This window comes from Anomaloglossus baeobatrachus, chromosome 10 (assembly GCF_048569485.1).
Source record: "Anomaloglossus baeobatrachus isolate aAnoBae1 chromosome 10, aAnoBae1.hap1, whole genome shotgun sequence".
Classification (NCBI taxonomy): domain Eukaryota; kingdom Metazoa; phylum Chordata; class Amphibia; order Anura; family Aromobatidae; genus Anomaloglossus; species Anomaloglossus baeobatrachus.
The window spans coordinates 61475357-61498127 of record NC_134362.1 but is presented as its reverse complement, the minus strand read 5'-3'; the positions used below and the strand labels follow the sequence as shown (position 1 = coordinate 61498127).

Sequence of the window (22771 nt, the reverse complement as noted above, 5' to 3'; positions counted from 1 at the left end):
CAATGTTAGCAAAATGCAGCCCAAATGGCAAAAACAACTGACATGCTGCTTCTTTGAACGCTGAGTTTTTGCCCAAAAATATGCAAATTAAACGCAGCGTTTTGAACAGCAAAGTGCGGACAAGAAATCCCCATTTCCCATAGACTTTGCTTGAAAATCAAAATGCATGCATTTTGGCATGAAAACGCTGCAGTTCAAAACGCAGCTGAAACGCAGGTAAAAACGCAAAGTGGGCACATAGCCTAACAATGTCACCATGATCACATTTGCTGTGGGGGGCTCAGGTTTTGCGGCAGCACATTTGGTTCTGGGATCTGAATAGGGAAGGGAGGGGGAGGGGGCAGCTCTTTGCTCCTGCCCACATTTCGTCACCCAAGCCTCATGTAACCAGGAAGTTAAAAAAAAAGGGACTCTACTGAAACACATAGATCAGCTGCAGAGATCATGAAATGTGTGCAAAATGGCACATTTAACCCTTAATTGTTACAGAAAAATATGTGACCCCTGCTACTCTGCACGCTGCATGTGAGACGGCTTCAATGAAGAACAAAGGATACCTTCAGTGAGTCACACCGGCCACCAACCCTCCTACTTTGTGAGTAGTCAAACTTGCATCTATATTAGCTCCTCCAGCTAATAATATATCAATATATATATATATATATAATATATATATACTGTATATTATGTAAAAGGGGTTTATTGTCAGCTATAAGTAGTGCAAATAGTGTGTACGTGCACGATCATGTTCCCACTCCTTACTTTGTATCGTATAATGGTGTGCACCCCAAGGGCTGATCTTGCGGACCATAGTGGGAGAAGGATTGTTTATTAAAATGAAGAAAAAAGTTCAGCTCACCGAGTTGCTGTTCACCGCTGTCTTTGTGGACCCAGTGCAGGGAAAGCTTGGCAGCCAATTCTACAATATAGGAAAGAAGTCCAGCGCAGTCCTCAGGATGTAGACTTTAAAATCATCAATATTTATTTATGAAATCCAATAAAATCCATAAAGTGAAAAGCGGTCAGCAAAAAATATACAGGGGATACAGATATGGAGACCACACAGAACTACGCGTTTCGACACATAGTCTTACTCATGTTCCAAACATGAACATGAGTAAGACTATGTGTCGAAACGCGTAGTTCTGTGGGGTCTCCATATCTCTATCCCCTGTATATTTTTTGCTGACCGCTTTTCACTTTATGGATTTTATTGGATTTCATAAATAAATATTGATGATTTTAAAGTCTACATCCTGAGGACTGCGCTGGACTTCTTTCCTATATTGTTTATTAAAATGGCTCCATATTGTGGTCTTTACAGACAAGATAAGCGGGTTATGTCTATAGAAAACGATTGTGCTGTGATGCAGCGATCAGCCAACATTTGCGCAATACCCTTGTATTAACATCTTTTATACACCCTAAAAAATAATTGTTGCGCTCAGCATTTCCTCGTGTAATCAGGGAATGTGCTGATGTCGCGGGCAGGAAGGGGACGCTGCGCTCACCCACTGCTCGGGATCGGCTGCTGCTGCTCGCTCAGTCGGTGGCTCGAGCGGTGGGCCGGATCCCGGGGATTCGAGCGGCACTCCTCGCCTGTGAGTGAAAGGGGTGGTTTGGTTTAGGGATATTGTTCGTGACGCCACCCACGGTTTGTGGTGAGGTTGGGGCACCACTGCTGCTCTGTACGGGGATCCCGGGAGCGTTGACAGGGAGCAGCTGAAATGTTTTCTCCCCTCCGTGGGTAGGGGGTTTTGGTGGTCCCGGGGCCCGGTGGTGGAGGTCGGAAGGTGGGTTGCGGGGCCTGGCCGGGTGCAGGGTCACGGGGCAGCGCGGTGCCAGACGGCACGGTGGTACTCACTCAGCCAGTAACGTACACGGAGTCTCTGGTAAAACAAACGGCTGGATGGACGGGTCCCACAGACTGCTGCGGTGTTTTTTCCCCTGACCCCAGTTTGGTAGTGTAAGTCCTTTCCTGCACTTTCTTGTACGCTCTTCCTGCGCTCTGGTTTCCAGCTGGCTCCCCGGTTAGGTACCGGTGGGCCACCGCCCAACCCCGGCTACCTACGGTTCCACCAAGACTGTCATCCTGGCTCCCGCAGACGGCCACTACCATCTGCCTGACTGTCTACACGAGGGCCCTAGGCTCCAACCTAGGCCCCAGTCTGCGTCTGCCTCTCTGCAGACCTCTCTCTTCCTCTGCCTGGACTTCACTGCCTTGTTTCCTGCCTCAGACCAGCTAGACTCCTCGGTGGGCGTGTCCATCTGCCTGACTCCACCCACCTGGTGTGTCTGTCTGAACCCGAGGGAGGAAATCAGGTCTCACTGGGTATGACTGCTGTAAACTGCTGGGGGTGGGGGTGTGTGTGTGTTGTTACCTGTGGCCCCTGGCTAGTCCAGGGCGCCACACTGACATCAATTTCCAACTTCTATGGAGACCGAGTGGTCACATTAATCATTTTTTTCATTATATAGTTTGTATTAGTGCATGTAAACGGGCCTAAAGCCTGCTTTAGCCTGCTTTACATGTTACGATTCTGCATACAATATCGTATGCGATCGTAACCGCCCCCATCGTATGTGCAGCACGTTCAATTTTGTTGAATGTGCCGCACAAACGATTAACCCCCGTCACACGTACTTACCCGTCCATACGACCTCGATGTGGGCGGCGAACGTCCACTTCCTGGAGTGGAAGGGACGTTCGGCGTCACAGCGACGTCACGCGGCAGCTGGCAATAGAAGCGGAGGGTAAACATCCCGCCCACCTCCTTCCTTCCGCATTGCTGGCCGGGAGCCGCAGGACACAGGTAAGATCTGTTCATCATTCCCGGGGTGTCACACACTGCGATGTGTGCTACCCCGGGTACGATGAACAACCTCACGTTCAATTTCTGAGGAATGAACGACGTGCGTGCGATGAACGTTTTACCGTTCAATCGCAATTACACGTAGCTGTTACACGCTACAATGTACCTTACGATGCTGGATGTGCGTCACTTACGACGTGACCCCGCCGACACATCGTAAGATATATTGTAGTGTGTAAAGCAGGCTTTAGGCCCTGTGCGCACTTACCGTTTTTTGCCGTGGATTTCCTGCGTTTTTGCTGCATGTTTCGCTGCATGTTATGTTCATAACATCTCTGCAGTGATTCACCAGCAAATCCTATGGGAAAAAAAATGCTGTGCACTATGCGGATTTTGACAGCTGCATATTTTGCTGCGAGATTCCCGCAGCAAAAACAATTGCATGTCACTACTTTTCCGCACATCGCTGCGGCATTTCACTCCATTGACTGTAATGTAATCGTGAAATCCCGCAGGGAATAACGCAGGTAGCAAATTCTGTGCGGTTCATTGCGTTTTCATGCGTTATTCCCTCCAGTATTTTGCGGTTTCGGGACATAATGTTCATCGCTGCCTGCGTTTTGCAGGGAAGTTATGTCATTATGACAGGAAGAGGAAGCGGAGCAGAGTAAACACACACACATCACAGACACAGACATAGAATACACACACATTACACTAACACACAGACATAGAATACATATAGAAATCAAACGGACATATAACAAAAAAAACACGTGGGCTCCGTCATATTTTTACCATCCAGCCGAGGTAAACACACAGCGGCGTCCCAGTATTCTCAGGCTGGGGAGACCGAGAGACAGGGTTAATGCCCCCCTCCTCCCGCAGCCGAGAAGATCAGCCACAGCTGCCCCGGGAATGTCGCATCCATTATGCGGCAATCCCGGAGTGTCCCGGCTCTTCCTGTTGCCGTGATGCGGTGGCAATCAGGGTAATAATGAGTTAATGGCAGCGCATCGCTGCCACTAAGTCCAGGCTTTAATCATGGCAGCGTCTATGAGACAGCTTTCATGATTAACCCATAAGTAAAGTGAATAAACACACACACCGAAAAATCCTTTATTTTAAATAAAACACAAAAAAGCCCCTCTTTCACCATTTTATTAACCCCTCCCAACACACAGCTCCGGTGTAATCCACAGCGATGTCCCACGTCGCTTGCATCCAGCCGCGACTGACACTGTACTGAATGCAGCCTCGTAACGAGCCTGCAGAGAGGTAACCACAGGTCATTTCTCACGGCCGGTAATGTGAACACACTACCGCTGGGAGAAATTCAGCGTGTCGATTGTTGATTGATCTGTCCTCTATCTATCCCTCTATCTATTCTTCTATCTGTCTATTTATCTATCTATCTACTATCTATCTAAGAAGGAAATGACTTTTTTTTCTTTTTTTCAATGTGCTTTATTGCATTGAATGCATTAAAACACATGTACCAACCCGCGGCAAAACCGCGGTAAAAATACCGCAGCAATAGAGGCCAAGTCTATGATAAAACATGTAAGGACAGGTCTGTGCCAAAATACATCACAAGTTTAGGGATTTAAAAATGACATCATTGCCAAATTTTATACATAATATATAAAGTGTTTATAAATCTATCTATCTATACTCCAAAGACCTACTGATAGGGAGTTTAGATTGTAAGATTGTGAGCCCCAATGGGGAAAGTGCTGCTGATATATGTAAAGCACTATGGAATTACTGGCACTATATAAGTGAATAAATAAATAAATATATATATATATTGGTGATATAGTCAATTGGTCAATACTTATTTCACCCTCTACATATATAGGTATGTATAAAAAAAAATTACCTTCTCACCCCCTGAGGGTGGTTATTTGTCCTTCCTCATTCTCGGGTCCTCTACCAGAGGCCTGGGAGTTTGAGGGTTCTGCGCAGGATCTTAGTTGTTCCCAGCACTGCGCTTTTCTGGACAGAGAGCTCAGATGTTGCTCCTGGAATCTGTTGCAGCCATTTTTCCAACTTAGGGGTCACTGCTCCAAGTGCTCCTATCACCACTGGAATCACTGTTACCTTCACCTTCCACATCTTCTCCAGTTGTTCTTTAAGGCCCTGGTATTTCTCCAGCTTCTCATATTCTTTCTTTCTGATGTTACTGTCATTAGGCGCTGCCACATCTATTATCATTGCTGTCTTCTGACCCTTGTCTACTATTGCGATATCTGGTTGGTTAGCTACCACTTGCTTATCTGTCTGGATCTTGAAGTCCCACAGGATTTTAGCCCTTTCATTCTCCACCACTTTTTCTGGGGTCTCCCACCTGGACGTAGGGGGACTTAGCCCATACGCTGTACAGATATTCCTGTATACAATTCCCGCTACTTGGTTGTGGCGTTCGGTATACGCTGTTCCTGTTTGTATTTTGCATCCTTCCACTATATGTTGGATCATTTCCGTGGTTTCTTTACATAGTCTACACCTTGGGTCTTGTCTTGTGTGGTAGAGCCCTGCTTCTGTGGATCTGGTACTTAGCGCCTGCTCTTGTGCTGCTATGATTAGTGCCTCTGTGCTGTCCTGGAATCCAGCTTTCTCCAGCCATTGATATGATTTCTTCATGTCAGCCGCCTCCATTATCTGTCTATGGTACATCCCATGCAGCAGCTTGTCTTGCCATGGCACTTCATGTTCTTCCTTCTCGGACTGTTGTTGTTGCTGTCTTAGGCTCTCCTTCAGCATTTCATCTTTTGGTGCCATTTTTCTGATGTATTCCTGGATACTTCTTGTTTCATCCATGATGGTGGCTTGGACACCTATCAAGGCTCGACCACCCTCCTTTCTGTTGGTATACAATCTTTGGGTGTTTGACTTGGGGTGGAGACCACCATGCATTGTGAGGAGCTTCCGGGTCTTCACATCTGCAGCTTCCATTTCTTCTTTTGGCCAGCACACTATGCCAGCAGGGTATCTGGTAACTGGCAGAGCGTATGTATTGATGGCGAGGATCTTATTCTTCCCATTGATCTGGCTCTTTAGGACCTGTCTTACCCTTTGATGGTATTTGGATGTTGCTGCTTTCCTTGCCTCCTCATCGTGGTTACCGTATCCCTGTGGGATGCCAAGGTACTTGTAGCAGGTTTGTACATCTGCTATGTGCCCTGCCGGTAGTTCTACTCCATCAGTCTTTACTAGCTTGCCTCTCTTTATGACCAGCCGGCCACACTTCTCCAGTCCGAAGGACATCCCAATGTCTTTGCTGTATATCCTGGTCAGGTGTATCAGTGAACTGATGTCTCGTTCATTTTTCGCATACAGCTTGATGTCATCCATGTAGAGTAGGTGGCTGATGATGCTTCCACTCTTGAACTTGTATCCATAGCCAGACTCCGTTATTATCTGACTGAGGGGATTTAAGCCTATGCAGAACAGCAATGGGGATAGTGCATCACCTTGGTATATGCCACATTTGATGGACACTTGTGCTAGTTGCCTTGAGTTGACTTCCAGTGTTGTCCTCCATAGCCCCATTGAGTTGCTGAGGAAGGTTCTTAATTTCCTGTTGACATTGTAGAGAGCCAAGCATTCACAGATCCATGTGTGTGGCATTGAGTCATAGGCTTTCCTATAGTCAATCCAGGCTGTGCTGAGATTGGTCTGTCTGGATCTTGAGTCTTGAGCGACTGCTCTATCCACTAGCAGCTGGTGCTTAGAGCCTCTGGTGTTGTTCCCAATGCCTTTCTGAGCTGGATTATATATATATATATATATATATATATATATATATATATATATATATATATATATAGTGAAATAAGTATTGACCACGTCACCAATATTGTAAGCAAACATACCTCCAGGGGCATGTGCTGTGCGCATGTTGCGTAATTACATGCATTTACGCTGCGTATTGCACTGCAGCGTAAATGCATGCGTCCTGTGTCCCCTGAACAATCTATGTAGATTGTGTATGAGACGTGCGCATGTTGCTTTTTTGAACGCAGCGATTTGGATGCTAACATTTTTACCCAAATCCGTGCGTTCAAAAAAGCAGCATGTCAATTATTCCGTGCGCTTTGGATGCAGCTCCCACTCTGTCTATGGTGGGGGCAGCAGCCTTAGCGAATGAAATCAGCTTTTTTTTCTTCTGAAACACTGCATCCATTACGCAGTGTTTCTGCAGCGATTTGAAGCGCACATGTGCTGTCAAATTGCTGCAGAATATTCAGCATGTACATGCGCACGGCCCTAAGGCTGGATTCACACGATGTTATGGCATCCAATGCAAGCGCATTGGATGCGATATGCTAATGACCCCCGTCTCAGACTCTGCTGCCAGCGTGAGCCGAGTGTCATGCAACTGTGATCCCATCCTGCAATCGGATCACAGCTGCGGAGGAAAGGGAGAGATTATTCTCCCCATCTCCTCCATTGTCAGCTGATGTGATTAGCGCCAATATCATCCGAGTGCAGTGCAATGATTCTTTCGCACCCATAGACTTGTATGGGTGCAGGTTACACAGCTCCTGCAGACAATCGCAGCATCCTGCGATTTTTCTCTCATGCAGAATCTGGATGCGAGAAAAGCTGACCATCTGCTCTCCCTCATTGAATAACATTGGTCCAAGTGCAATGCGAAATTTTCTCTCATTGCACTCGTCCGAGTCATACACTCGTGTGAGCGTCCTCTAAAAGTGCCATTGACATAACTTCTCACCCATCCAGTGCACACAGGAATTAAATCAAACCATAGATGTCCATCAATTTAGTGATGTTAAATAACGAGAAATGACACAGGGAAAAAGTATTGAAGACGCTTACTGAAATGTCATTAATACTTTGTGCAAAAGCCTTTGTTGGTGATGACAGCTTCAAGATGCCTCCTGTGTGGAGAAACTAGCCGCATGCATTGCTCAGGTGTGATTTTGGTCCATTCTTACACACAAACACTCTTCAAATCCTGAAAGTCCTGTGGGCTCCTTCTATGAACTCTGACGTTTAGTTCCTTCCATAAATTTTCTGTTGGATTCAGGTCAGGGGATCGGATCAGCCATTGCAGCAGCTTTATTTTCTTTCTCTGGAACCAACTGAGAGTTTCCTTGGCTGTGTGTTTGGGATCATTGTTTTGCTGAAGTGCCACCCTCGTTTCATCTTCACCATCCTGGTAGACGACAGCAGACTGTAAACAAGAATGTCTCAGTACATTTGTCCATTCATCCTTCCTTCAAGTGAACTGGTCAGGTGCAATATGCATTCAGAACCACAAGCAGTTTTGTGCATGATGCTAATCCCTGCCTAACCGTCCCTGTATACACTAGCATAGATAAAGAGATCTTTAGAAGAAGTATTTCTAAAGATCTTTTATCATATGCTAATGAGCGCAGGGACTAGTCACAAGAGCATAATATTCCCCAAATAGTCCGCCGCCTTAGCATGGCAGCACACCCACAGGGGCGTACTAATATGCTATTCAATGCAACATCACGAGCGGTGCAGAGCGTACTTGTGTTCGATATGACCGCATTTCTGAATGCCCGGCACTTCCAGCCATGCGCAGTATGAAGCTGGGTGCACGCGTCCTGGCTTCAGAGAGGTCTACTGGACTGGAAGTGCTCGGCAGTCAGAAGTGTGGTCACAGCAAACACAGGTACGGGCGTCAACGCTGGTGATGCTAAATTGAATAGCATGTTAGTATGCCCCTGTGGGTGTGCTAACATGATAAGAGGGTGGACTAGTCAGGGGATATAACACCCTCGGGACTAGTCACTGGCCTCATTAGCATAAGATAAAAGTTCTTTACAAATATTTTATCTACAGATCCCAGATACAGGGACGGTGAGGCAGGGTTTAGCAATATGCACAAAACTGCTCGTGGTTCTGGGTGTGTATTGTACCTGACAGGTTCCCTTTCAATTATATGAAATTTGACAGTGTTGTAGGCTGAAAATCACAGCTGCTCCCACTGTCTGTTATTGTGTGTGTTGCTGATATCATGCAACAATCTTGAAGCCAATTGGTGAGCTCAACGTCTAAGCGTACTGATTAGCTGCAGTGGTGTCAATGTGATTTCAGCACTGCAGACAATAACAGACACCAAGAGCACCATTGAAAACTAAGTGCTGGACCCAGGAAGGGTGACTAAGCGGTACTTTGCACGCTGCCACATCGCTAGCCGATGCTAGCGATGCCGAGCGCGATAGTACCCGCCCCCGTCGCACATGCGATATCTTGTGATAGCTGCCGTAGCGAACATTATCGCTACGGCAGCTTCACACGCACTTACCTGCTCTGCGACGTCGCTCTGGCCGGTGACCCACCTCCTTCCTAAGGAGGCGGGGCGGGCGGCGTCACAGCGACGTCACACGGCAGGCAGCCAATAGAAACGGAGGGGCGGAGATGAGCGGGACGTAAACATCCTGCCCACCTCCTTCCTTCCGCATTGCTGGTGGAGGCAGGTAAGGAGATGTTCCTCGCTCCTGCGGCTTCACACACAGCGATGTGTGGTGCTGCAGGAACGAGGAACAACATCGTATCTCCTATTGGTGCGACATTATGAAAATGTCCGATGCTATACAGATCACCGATTTACGACACTTTTGCAATCGTTTTTCGGCGCATCTAGGCTTTACACGTTGCGACGTCGTTACCGGCGCTGGATGTGCGTCACTTTCGATTTGACCCCGACGATATTGCAGTAGCGATGTCGCAGCGTGCAAAGTACCCCTAAGGGTCTGTTTAAATGGACCAACCGGAGGCATGATATGACTGCCGATTAGTAACCTTTTACCGATTAGCGTTCTTTGACTGCCTGTTTACAGAAGAAGACCACGGTAAACAATGTCCACTGAGCAATCAGTAATAGATGTGTAATAGATCGCACAGTGCACACAGGCTGCCATTGTTCTTGCTAATGTGAGCCCTGTTTACACCGCATGATACACTGAGAAATACAATTTTTTTGTGCTGCACAAAAGAACATTTTGCTTGTTCATCAGTTGATCGGCAGCCTGTTTACACAGCAAGATAATTGTGAAAGAAGCCTTTTAAACAACACTCATTCATGATTATCTTGCCTTGAAATGTAAATTCCCCTTAAATCAAACTGCACATGAGCACAAAGGTTTTCCAAAATTGGAAAAACCCTCTAAATATGTAGCATAAGAATACTCTATGTAATGAGACGTAGATATTAAAAACAAACTCCTTACATCCACCTTTTTGGACACCCAAAATTGAAAATGCACTTTTTGAATACAATCAAGCCCCTTTTGGTTGTGATACATTATGTTTATTTAGTTCCTAAAATAAATGTTTGATATTTTGAAATATGTAATTATTTTTGTACATTTTGAGTTGATCCTCACCCATTGCGCTCCTTCTTCACAGCTTGGTATAGCTGATGTCTCCTCGGCGCTGGGCGAGCTGTGACATGCCGGTGTTGCCACACTTAGACAATGAGAAATGGAGCATCTTCTGGACCCCCAGAGGGAGGGAACCAGCACAGAGGAGCCAGCCTCTCCCATGCCACATATCGCAGGCAACAGACTCATCCTCGATGTTTACCTGGACGGATGCGAGAGGTTCCTGCAGGTGACAGAGAAGCTGACAGGTAACCCGGTGGAGGTGGAATTTCTTCGACTTGGCAGCAATGAATCAATGATAACATCAGTGGTGGCTGATCTGCCAAGGTTCAGCCGGCTCAGATCTCTGGTCCTGAAAGGTACAATATTCTCGTAAATTTATTACTTTTACCCATCATATTGCATGTACGTCACAAATGTTTGCTTCTAGTAGACTCTAGATTGCCAATCGATGTTCGCGCTGTTCTCAAGTTTTGCGTTAAATTTGCTCATACGCAAAAGAACTGTCCGATTTTGCTCAGTGCCATTTTTTACCAAATTTTCCTCAGTTTTTCACGTAAGTAAAAAAAAAGCCACTGCAGATTTCTGATTTTTTTTCCTCTCAAGAAGTTAGCGAAAAACGAACAGCATATGGATGGTATCCGAGTGCTCACCTATTTTGCCACAGACCCATAGTCTTACACTGATGCCTTTAATCCTTGACTCTGACCAATATCGGACATGTCTACATGTTGTGGTGTGGACCACTCGGTCCTCAAAAATACATAGCTCTATAGACTATAGCGAGTTTATGTGAAACAGAAAGCATTTACACATTAATATTTTTAAGAGAATCTGTCACCTGAAAAAAAATGCTATTTACCTGCAGATATATTGTGAATAGTGTTTAAATTATAGAATAAAGCACAAATGTTTGAGCACTTCAGGTTACCTGTGAGTAAGGGGTACTTTGCACACTACGACATCGCAGGTACGATGTCGGTGGGGTCAAATCGAAAGTGACGCACATTTGGCGTTGCTGTCGACATCAGAGTGTGTAAATCGTTTTTGATACGATTAACGAGCGCAATAGCGTCGAAATCGAATGATCGGTGTAGTGTCGGTCATTTCCATATTTTCAGAAGGACCGATGTTACGATGTTGTTCCTCGTTCCTGCGGCAGCACACATCGCTGTGTATGAAGCCGCAGGAGCGAGGAACCTCTCCTTACCTGCGTCCCTGCTGCAATGAGGAAGGACGAAGGTGGGCGGGATATTTACTTCCCGCCCATCTCCGCCCCTCCGCTTCTATTGGCCGCCTGCCGTGTGACGTCGCTGTGACGCCACACGACCTGCCCCCTTATGAAGGAGGCGGTTCGCCGGCTAGAGCGACGTCGCAGGGCAGGTGAGTGCATGTGAAGCTGCCGTAGCGATAATGTTCACTACGGCAGCTATCACAAGATATCGCAGCTGCGACGGGGGCGGGGACTATCGCGCTCGGCATCGCTACCATCGGCTTGCGATGTCGTAGTGTGCAAAGTACCCCTAAGGATCAAATTTGTTAGATGTGAAACATATCAGGTTTTAATATACCTGTCTATGGATTTTAATTTATGATGAAGCCTTTTTCCCCTGGTTCTGGATTATTGTCTTATGGTGTCTGAAACTTCAGGTAGAACCTTGAATCCATACAGCAGACATGTAGTCAAGCAAGGGGGGATGCATGTCAAATCCAAGGAATCCACTTGGGTCAAAAACAGTACAGCATCCAGGCAGGTCAGGAGTTCTGTCATAACAGTTGATCGAAATATCGCTGTTATCGTTTAAATCATATCTAGCATTGGCTACAGGGAGAAAATAAAGTTATTTCCTCCCTGCAGCAGCTTTCTTCCAGTCATTGGAGTGGTGAAGGGAGCTGTAAAAGTCATCAATACAATATGAGAATTAGATCGATAAAGGAAGCAGAGGAAAGGGTAATAGACAACTTGTCCAAAGGATGGAGAACAGAGATAAGGAATCCCTTATCCACTGTGGAAGCAAATAAGTATTCAGGACTGTGCATATGAAGTCCTCCACATCCAGCACGAAACTAAGGGGTACTTCTAAGGGGTACTTCTCACACAGCGAGATCGCTAGCGAGATCGCTGCTAAGTCACAGATTTTGTGACGTACCAGTGACCTCATTAGCGATCTCGCTGTGTGTGACACTGAGCAGCGACCTGGCCCCTGCTGTGAAATCGCTGATCGTTACACACAGCTCTGGTTTATTTTTTGGACGTTGCTCTCCGCTGTGAAGCACATATCGCTGTGTTTGACAGCGAGAGAGCAACGATCTGAATGTGCAAGGAGCAGGGAGCCGGCTTCTGCGGACGCTTGTAACAAAGGTACACATCGAGTAACCAAGCGAAGCGCTTTGCTTGGTTACCCAATGTTCACCTTGGTTACAAGAGTCCGCAGCTTCTAGAAGCCGGCTCCCTGCTCCCTGCACACGTAACCAAGGTACACATCGGGTAACCAAGCGAAGCACTTTGCTTGGTTTCCCGATATTTACCTTGGTTACTAGCGTATGCCGCTCTCAGGCTGCCAGTACTGGCTCCCTGCACACGTAGCCAGAGTACACATCAGGTAACTAAGCGAAACGCTTTTCTTAGTAACCCGATGTGTACCATGACTACGAGTGCAGGGAGCCAGCGTTAAGCGGTGTGCGCTGGTAACCAGTGTAAATATCGGGTAACCAAGCAAAGCATTTTGCTTAGTTACCCGATATTTACCTTGGTTACCAAGCGCAGCATCGTTTCCACGAGTCGCTGCTGGGTGGTGGCTGGTCACTGGTCGCTGGTAAGATCTGCCTTATTGACAGCTCACCAGCGACCATGTTGCGACGCACCAGCGATCCTGACCAGGTCATATCGTGGTCGGAATCGCTGGTACGTCGTTTAGTGAGACGGTACCCTAAGTGAACCAACAATGGTCTAATCAACTGGATTTCACATAATTAACCAGTCGGGTCACTGTTTTTAGTGCTCATTGTGAATCCGGAAGTTAGTCAGGGCTTTAGAGCACTTCTTATAACGTCCGCATTGGTAAGGCTATGTTCACAAGTCCAGTAGTCATCCATTAGGACGGATCCAGCAGCAATCCTTGTGCAGACCACTTTTTTGTCCATTTTTAAAAAACTGATTTCGGCGGAGTTCACATGTCCTGTAATCATCCATAAGAACTGATCAGGCAGAGATCTGTTGGGGAAAAAAATTGTGCTGCAAACACAACTTGTCTGTTGTTAAATAACTGATCTCTACTGGATCCCTTTCTTTAACATTGGAGTCTATTGAGAACAGATCCGTTAACGGATAGCTATTTAGCCATCTGGTTTTTTTGCACTTATAATGGATCAATTTTTTCTTACAGAATCCCTTTCAAATGGAAGATAAATAGCAATCCGTTAACGGATCTGTTCTCCATAGAGTCCCATATTAGAAAAATAGATCTGGCAGAAATCATTTTCCTAACGGATCTCAGCAGGATCCAGTCTAATGGATGATTACAGGACATGTGAGCTCAGCCTTCCTCTATATCCATTTATTTAACATTCAAGTCTATGGAAAGCGGATCAGTTAATTAGCCAGTCATTTAATATCTTCCCTTTGAAACTGATCCAGTAAGTAAAAAAACGGAACCTTTTTGCAATGAAAGAAAAGTGGATGACTAATTAATGGATCCGTTTTCTCTAGACTTCAATGTTAAAAAAAAAACAGATCCAGCTAAAATCGTTTTTTTTTGCCAACGGATTGCTGCTGGATCTGTTCTAACAGATCATTACTGGACATGTGAACGTTACCTAAATCAGGTAGAAATGGGACGCTCATTGTTTTGCATACATTTATATCTTTAGCACTTTATTAGGAGGCATCTGCCTGAAAAAGATGTCTTGCACACATACAGTGCCTTGCGAAAGTATTCAGCCCCTTTGAATTTTTCAACCTTTTCCCACATTTCTGGCTTCAAACATAAAGATAAAAATGTTAATGTTCTGGTTAAGAATCAACAACAAGTGGGACACAATTGTGAAAGTGAACGATATTTATTGCTTATTTTAAACTTTTATAAAAAAAAATAATAAACTGAAAATTGGGGCGTGCAATATTATTCGTCCCCTTTAAGTTGATACTTTGTAGCGCCACCTTTTGCTGCGATTACAGCTGCAGTCGCTTGGGGTATGTGTCTACCAGTTTTGCACATCAAGAGACTGAAATTCTTGCCCATTCTTCCTTTGCAAACAGCTGGAGCTGAGTGAGGTTGGATGGAGGCATTTGTGAACAGCAGTTTTCAGCTCTTTCCACAGATTCTCGATTGGGTTCAGGTCTGGACTGTGACTTGGCCATTCTAACACCTGGATACGTTTATTTGTGAACCATTCCATTGTAGATTTTGATTTATGTTTGGAATCATTGTCTTGTTGGAAGACAAATTTCTGTCCCAGTCTCAGGTCTTTTGCAGACTTCAACAGGTTTTCTTCAAGAATGGTCCTGTATTTAGCTCCATCCATCCTCCCATCAAGTTTAACCATCTTCTCTGTCCTTGCTGAAGCAAAGCAGGCCCAAACCATGATGCTGCCACCACCATGTTTGACAGTGGGGATGGTGTGTTCAGGGTGATGAGCTGTGTTGCTTTTACGCCAAACATATCGTTTAGCATTGTGCCCAAAAAGTTCAATTTTGGTTTCATCTGACCAGAGCATCTTCTTTCACATGTTTGGTGTCTCCCAGGTGGCTTGTGGCAAACGTTAAACAAGACATTTTATGGATATCTTTGAGAAATGGCTTTCTTCTTGCCAATCTTCCATAAAGGCCAGATTTGTGCAGTGTACAAGTGATTGTTGTCCCATGGACAGACTCTCCCACCTCAGCTGTAGATCTCTGCAGTTCATCCAGAGTGATCATGGGCCTCTTGGCTGCATCTCTGATCAGTCTTCTCCTTGTTTGAGATGAAATTTTTGAGGGACGGCCGGGTTTTGGTAGATTTGCAGTGGTATGATACTCCTTCCATTTCAATATGATCGCTTGCACAGTGCTCCTTGGGATGTTTAAAGTTGTGGAAATCTTTTTGTAACCAAATCCGGCTTTAAACCTCTCCACAACAGTATCACAGACCTGCCTGTTGTGTTCCTTGGTCTTCATGATGCTCTCTGCGCTTTAAACAGAACACTGAGACTATCACAGAGCAGGTGCATTTATACGGAGACTTGATTACACACAGGGGCTTATATTTATCATCATCTGTCATTTAGGACAACATTGGATCATTCAGAGATCCTCAATGAACTTCTGGAGTGAGTTTGCTGCACTGAAAGTAAAGGGGATGAATAATATTGCACGCCCCAATATTCAGTTTTCTTTTTTACAAAAGTTTAAAATAAGCAATAATTTTCATTCAACTTCACAATTGTGTCCCACTTGTTGTTGATTCTTCACCATAACATTAACATTTTTTTACCTTTTATGTTTGAAGCCTGAAATGTGGGAAAAAGTAAAAAAATTCAAGGGGGCCGAATACTTTCGCAAGGCACTGTACAGTTAGGCTATGTTCACACAGGGTGTTTTGGTGCCTTTTTGATGTGTTTTTTAGCTGCAGTTTTATGCAAATCCAATGCTAATAAAACGCTGCTTTTTACGATATCAGCAAAGTCTATGAGACTTCTGAAATCTCTTGCACACACAAACAACTGCAGACTTTTTCTTGACTGTCTTGTCAAATACTTGCGTTTTTGCTGCAGATTTCAAAGAATGAGCATGTCCATTCTTTGCAACGTTTTTTCATTGATACAACCCATTTTGTAGAAAAAACGAAGCAAATCTGCACCAAAAACACCACTAAAAACGCACCAGAAACGCACCAAAAACACCATTAAAAAATGCATCAAAAACGCAGACGACTCAAAGGAGATTTCCTGCCACAAGATCAGGTTTTGGTCAGGAGAAAAATGCACCAAAAAAGCCCTGTGTGAACATAGCGTAACTGTACCTTTATGGCCACAGTGTCACGGTCAGATTTCAGCAGGCTAAACTCCATTTTTAATGCTGTTGTGAAAGAAAACAAAGTGTGAAAAAGGTTATTTAAATCCTTTTTTAAAAAAAAAAATTCTAGTGACACAAGGATAGTAAAGCGCCAACTAGGGAGTATTTAGCATTGTCGGTATTGATGTTGTGCACCTATGTATGATTTTATGCAATGAGCACATTTGTGTCTGTGCGTTGCCGTCATACCTATTATATCGCACTCCTCAGGTGGACACCTCCGGGATGATTATGGACGCCCTCAGAATGGATTGCTGACCACTCTTCCATCAGATATCGCTCGGCTCTCCTCGCTGCGACACCTGGATCTCAGCTTCAACAGCTTTTCTGAGCTGCCATCTTGTATCAGTGGCCTTTCCCTACTTACCACTCTCCATCTTGGCTACAACCAGCTCAGGAGTCTTCCAGATGACATTGGTGACCTGAAATTCTTGACAGATGTCTCATTAATGTCCAACCAACTGACTGAGCTCCCTGCGGGCATCGGGCAGCTGAAAAATCTGGAGAAACTGGACCTGTCCGAGAACCGGCTGGCGTGTCTGCCGGAGGAGGTTGGAAGCTTGCAGCAATGCATAGATCTAGATCTGTCTGGGAACAACCTTGTCACTCTTCCCGAAACACTGTGTAGGTTTTGGCCTCATTTTTCCATATTTCTAATTTTAATGCCAAAAATACATAAATGACTTAGTGTATTAAAGAGTTTGGCATTTTTTTTTCTTAAATACATTTATTTGTGACTTTCCTCTGGATCAACGTATTAGGCTATGGGTTGAACTCAATGGACTTAAAGGGGTTGTCCACTACTTTTACACTGATGGCCTGTCCTTAGGATTGGTCATCAATGTCTGATCGGCCAGGGTCTGACACTTCGCACCCCCATTGATCAGCTGTTCTTGGTCCTGGCAGCAGGCAGTCGGAAATGCTCAGTTCCGGAGTTGCTCCGTCTTCTGATTGCAGCCACAGCCGGGTACTGCACATCCACCTCCTATTGATTGGAATAAGAGGTGGATGTACTGTACCCGGCTGCGGCTGCTATCAAAAGACGGAGCAACTTCGGAGCATTTCCTGCTGCCGCCGCCGGGACTGAAGACAGCTGATGCATGGGGTGAGGGGTGTCGGACCCTGGCCGATCAGACATTGATGACCTATCTTAAGAATAGGCCATTAATGTAAAAGTAGTGGAAACCCCTTTAAGTCTACCTTTAACCTTAAGAACTAAGAAACTAGGAAATATAAATTTCTTTGCCGCTCCATTGGGAGACCCAGACAATTGGGTGTATAGCTTCTGCCTCCGGAGGCCACACAAAGTATTACACTTAAAAGTGTAAAGCCCCTCCCCTTCTGCCTATACACCCCCCGTGCATCACGGGCTCCTCAGTTTTTATGCTTTGTGCGAAGGAGGCTGACATCCACGCATAGCTCCACATCTTAGTCAGCAGCAGCTGCTGACTATGTCGGATGGAAGAAAAGAGGGCCCATAACAGGGCCCCCAGCATGCTCCCTTCTCACCCCACTCTGGTCGGCGGTGCTGTTAAGGTTGAGGTACCCATTGCGGGTACATAGGCAGGAGCCACATGCTGTTTTCCTTCCCCATCCCTTAAGGGCTCTGGGTGAAGTGGGATCCTAATCGGTCTCCAGGCACGGGGACCGTGCTCCCTCCGCAGCCCCTGGGGAATCTGCTGGACAGGAGCCGGGTATCGTCAGGGACAAGGCCCTGCTACTGTGAGGTACTCTGTGTCCCCGTGGGGACCGCGCATGGAGCGCTTGTGCCATACATCACTGCAGCACTGCTGGGTGTGTTAGTGCGCCGGGGACTACCGCGCCGGCCGCGCTTATTTGCCGGCCGCGCTTATAACTTTAGTCCCCGGCTTTTGCGGCCTAGTATCGCATATTCCCGCCCCCAGGCCTGCCAGTCAGGGGAAGGGCGGGACGCTGCACAGGACGTCAGCGCTGAGGGCTGGAGCATACTTTGTATCCTCCTCCCCCCTCACTCAGCACAGTGGGGCACTAGATTCCCGCACTTTCTAGGGCACGCCCACGGCCCCCTCCTCTCCACAGAACGCCGGCAGCCATTCCTGTCAGCACTTCTGACGCTGGAGTGGAGAGACAACACGGCTCTGGGAGGCCCAGGCAGGGATCTGGTGATCACACAACCGCTTTGAGCGGTCGGTAAGCAGCACCTGAGGTGCTGGCCCCACTGAGTGCCGAAGTGTACATATATATATATATATATATGTTTATATGCTATACATTTACACTGTACGGTCGCACTGTTGATTTTTGGCTATATACCCTCCTGGATTGTACTCAGAGGAGACAACAGCATGTCGTCCGCAAAAAGCAAGGGTGCCAAAGCACAGGCTTACTTTGCAACCTGTACCTCATGTGCGGCTATACTACCGGCAGGTTCCACTGACCCTCATTGTGTGCAATGCTCGGCCCCTGTGGCACTTACTCAGCCGGAGCCTCTGCTACTGGTGGCCCAGGTGGAACCACCTGCTACCACTGTCCAGGTGACAGGGACGGAGTTTGCAGTATTTGCTGACAAACTGTCTGAGAGTATGGATAAATGGTCTGCTAAGATACTAGAAGCCTTACAGTCCAGACTGGTGACTCAGGCCCCGGGCACTGTTCAATCATTGACCCCAGGCCCCCCTCAATTGGAGCAGCAAAGGGCTCCTGGGGTGACCCATAGGTCCCAGGGTGAGGTTTCTGACACGGACCGTAGTCCCAGGCCGCCTAAGCGGGCTCGCTGGGAAATTCCCTCTACTTCATCACACTGTTCAGGGTCTCAGCAGGAGGACTCTCTGGAAGATGAAGCGGAGGTAGCAGATCAGGATTCTGATCCTGAGGCCGCTCTCAACCTAGATACACCTGAAGGTGACGCCATAGTGAATGACCTTATAACGACCATCAATCAGGTGTTGGATATTTCTCCCCCAGCTCCTACAATTGAGGAGTCAGCTTCTCAGCAGGAGAAATTCCGTTTCAGGTTTCCCAAGCGTACATTGAGTACGTTTCTGGATCACTCTGACTTCAGAGAGGCAGTCCAGAAACACCGAGCTTGTCCAGATAAGCGTTTTTCCAAGCGCCTTAAGGATACACGTTATCCCTTCCCCCCTGACGTTGTCAAAGGCTGGGCTCAGTGTCCTAAGGTGGATCCTCCAGTCTCCAGACTGGCGGCCAGATCCATAGTTGCAGTGGAAGATGGGGCTTCACTCAAAGATGCCACTGACAGACAGATGGAGCTATGGTTGAAATCCATATATGAAGCTATCGGCGCGTCTTTTGCTCCAGCATTCGCAGCCGTATGGGCACTCCAAGCTATCTCAGCTTGTCATGCGCAGATTAATACAGTCACACGTACATCTGCTCCGCAAGTGGTGTCCTTAACCTCTCAGGCGTCGGCGTTTGCGTCCTACGCCATTAATGCTGTCCTGGACTCTGCGAGCCGTACGGCGGTAGCATCCGCCAATTCGGTGGTAGTCCGCAGGGCCATGTGGCTACGTGAATGGAAGGCAGACTCTGCTTCCAAAAACTTCTTAATCGGTTTGCCATTTTCTGGCGACCGCCTGTTTGGTGAGCGATTGGATGAAATCATTAAACAATCCAAGGGAAAGGACTCATCCTTACCCCAGTCCAAACCAAACAGACCTCAACCACGGAAGGTACAATCGAGGTTTCGGTCCTTTCGGCCCGCGGGCAGGTCTCAATTCTCCTCGTCCAAAAGGCCTCAGAAGGATCAGAGGAACTCCGATTCATGGCGGTCTAAGTCACGTCCTAAAAAGACCGCCGGAGGAACCGCTCCCAAAGCGGCCTCCTCATGACTTTCGGCCTCCTCACACCGCATCCTCGGTCGGTGTCAGGCTTTCCCGCTTTTGCGACGCCTGGCTGCCACAGGTAAAAGACCGATGGGTGAGAGACATTCTATCTCACGGTTACAGGATAGAGTTCAGTTCTCGTCCTCCGACTCGATTCTTCAGAACATCTCCGCCCCCCGAGAGAGCCGATGCTCTTCTTCAGGCGGTGTGTACTCTGAAGGCGGAAGGAGTGGTGATCCCTGTTCCTCTTCAGCAACAGGGTCACGGTTTTTACTCCAACTTGTTCGTGGTGCCAAAAAAGGACGGATCCTTCCGTCCTGTTCTGGACCTAAAACTGCTCAACAAACACGTAAAAACCAGGCGGTTCCGGATGGAATTGCTCCGCTCCGTCATCGCCTCAATGTCCCAAGGAGATTTCCTGGCATCAATCGACATCAAAGATGCTTATCTCCATGTACCGATTGCACCAGAGCATCAGCGCTTCCTGCGTTTCGCCATAGGGGATGAACACCTTCAGTTCGTGGCACTGCCTTTCGGCCTGGCGACAGCCCCACGGGTCTTCACCAAGGTCATGGCAACAGTGGTAGCAGTCCTACACTCTCAGGGACACTCGGTGATCCCTTACTTAGACGATCTGCTTGTCAAGGCACCCTCTCAAGTGGCATGCCAACACAGCCTGAACATTGCTCTGGAGACTCTCCAGAGTTTCGGGTAAATCATCAATTTTCCAAAGTCAAATCTGACACCGGCCCAATCACTGACATATCTTGGCATGGAGTTTCATACTCTCTCAGCGATAGTGAAGCTTCCGCTGGACAAACAGCGTTCACTACAGACAGGGGTGCAATCTCTCCTTCAAGGCCAGTCACACCCCCTGAGGCGCCTCATGCACTTCCTAGGGAAGATGGTAGCAGCAATGGAGGCAGTTCCTTTTGCGCAGTTTCACTTGCGTCCACTTCAATGGGACATTCTCCGCAAATGGGACAGGAAGTCGACGTCCCTCGACAGGAACGTCTCCCTTTCGCGGGCAGCCAAGGCTTCCCTTCAGTGGTGGCTTCTCCCCACTTCTCTGTCGAAGGGGAAATCCTTCCTGCCCCCATCCTGGGCTGTGGTCACGACGGACGCGAGCCTGTCAGGGTGGGGAGCGGTTTTTCTCCACCACAGGGCTCAGGGTACTTGGACTCAGACAGAGTCCTCCCTTCAGATCAATGTTCTGGAGATAAGGGCAGTGTTTCTTGCCCTAAAGGCGTTCCAGCCGTGGCTGGAAGGCAAGCAGATCCGAATTCAGTCGGACAACTCCACAGCGGTGGCATACATCAACCACCAAGGCGGAACACGCAGTCGGCAAGCCTTCCAGGAAGTCAGGCGGATTCTGCTGTGGGTGGAAGCCACAGCCTCCACCATATCTGCAGTTCACATACCGGGCGTAGAAAACTGGGAAGCAGACTTTCTCAGTCGCCAGGGCATGGACGCAGGGGAATGGTCCCTTCACCCGGACATGTTTCAGGAGATCTGTTGCCGCTGGGGGATGCCGGACGTCGACCTAATGGCGTCCCGGCACAACAACAAGGTCCCGACATTCATGGCACGGTCTCAAGATCACAGAGCTCTGGCGGCAGACGCCTTAGTTCAGGATTGGTCGCAGTTTCAACTCTCTTATGTGTTTCCTCCTCTGGCACTGTTGCCCAGAGTGTTACGCAAGATCAGGTCCGACTGCCGCCGCGCCATCCTCGTCGCTCCAGACTGGCCGAGGAGGTCGTGGTACCCGGATCTGTGGCATCTCACGGTGGGCCAACCGTGGGCACTACCAGACCGACCAGACTTGCTGTCTCAAGGGTCGTTTTTCCATCTGAATTCTGCGGCCCTCAACCTGACTGTGTGGCCATTGAGTCCTGGATCCTAGCGTCTTCAGGGTTATCTCAAGAGGTCATTGCCACTATGAGACAGGCTAGGAAACCAACGTCCGCCAAGATCTACCACAGGACGTGGAGGATATTCCTATCAGGTTTTTCTCCCTGGCCATTTGCCTTGCCCACTTTTCTTTCCTTCCTTCAATCCGGATTGGAAAAAGGGTTGTCGCTCGGCTCCCTTAAGGGACAAGTCTCGGCGCTCTCTGTGTTTTTTCAGAAGCGCCTAGCCAGACTTCCACAGGTACGCACGTTCCTGCAGGGGGTTTGTCACATAGTCCCTCCTTACAAGCGGCCGTTAGAACCCTGGGATCTGAACAGGGTGCTGATGGCTCTTCAGAAACCACCTTTCGAGCCAATGAAGGATATTTCTCTCTCACGCCTTTCGCAGAAAGTGGTCTTCCTAGTAGCAGTCACATCACTTCGGAGAGTGTCTGAGCTAGCGGCGCTGTCATGCAAAGCCCCTTTCCTGGTGTTTCACCAGGATAAGGTGGTTCTGCGTCCGGTTCCGGAATTTCTCCCTAAGGTGGTATCCCCCTTTCATCTCAATCAGGATATCTCCTTACCCTCTTTTTGTCCTCATCCAGTTCACCAATGTGAAAGGGATTTGCACTTGTTAGATCTGGTGAGAGCACTCAGACTCTACATTTCTCGTACGGCGCCCCTGCGCCGCTCGGATGCACTCTATGTCCTTGTCGCTGGCCAGCGTAAAGGGTCACAAGCTTCCAAATCAACCCTGGCTCGGTGGATCAAGGAACCAATTCTCGAAGCTTACCGATCTTCTGGGCTTCCG

The 22771-nt window shown here is 47.5% G+C and overlaps 1 protein-coding gene across 3 annotated transcripts in view; it reads left to right on the top strand.

The window, feature by feature from the left end:
- Positions 1-22771, top strand: part of PIDD1 (p53-induced death domain protein 1) — a 93088-nt gene that overhangs the window by 16806 nt on the left and 53511 nt on the right. The window contains exons 1-3 of one of the 3 annotated variants that reach the window (XM_075326903.1): positions 397-595; positions 10224-10446; positions 16461-16874. In XM_075326903.1, coding sequence (XP_075183018.1) covers positions 10299-10446; positions 16461-16874 — 562 coding nt within the window. In that variant the 5' untranslated portion in view covers positions 397-595; positions 10224-10298. Of the gene's footprint in view, positions 1-396; positions 596-10223; positions 10558-16460; positions 16875-22771 lie in introns of those variants that run through there. The other 2 variants (XM_075326901.1, XM_075326902.1) reach the window with 2 other exon arrangements.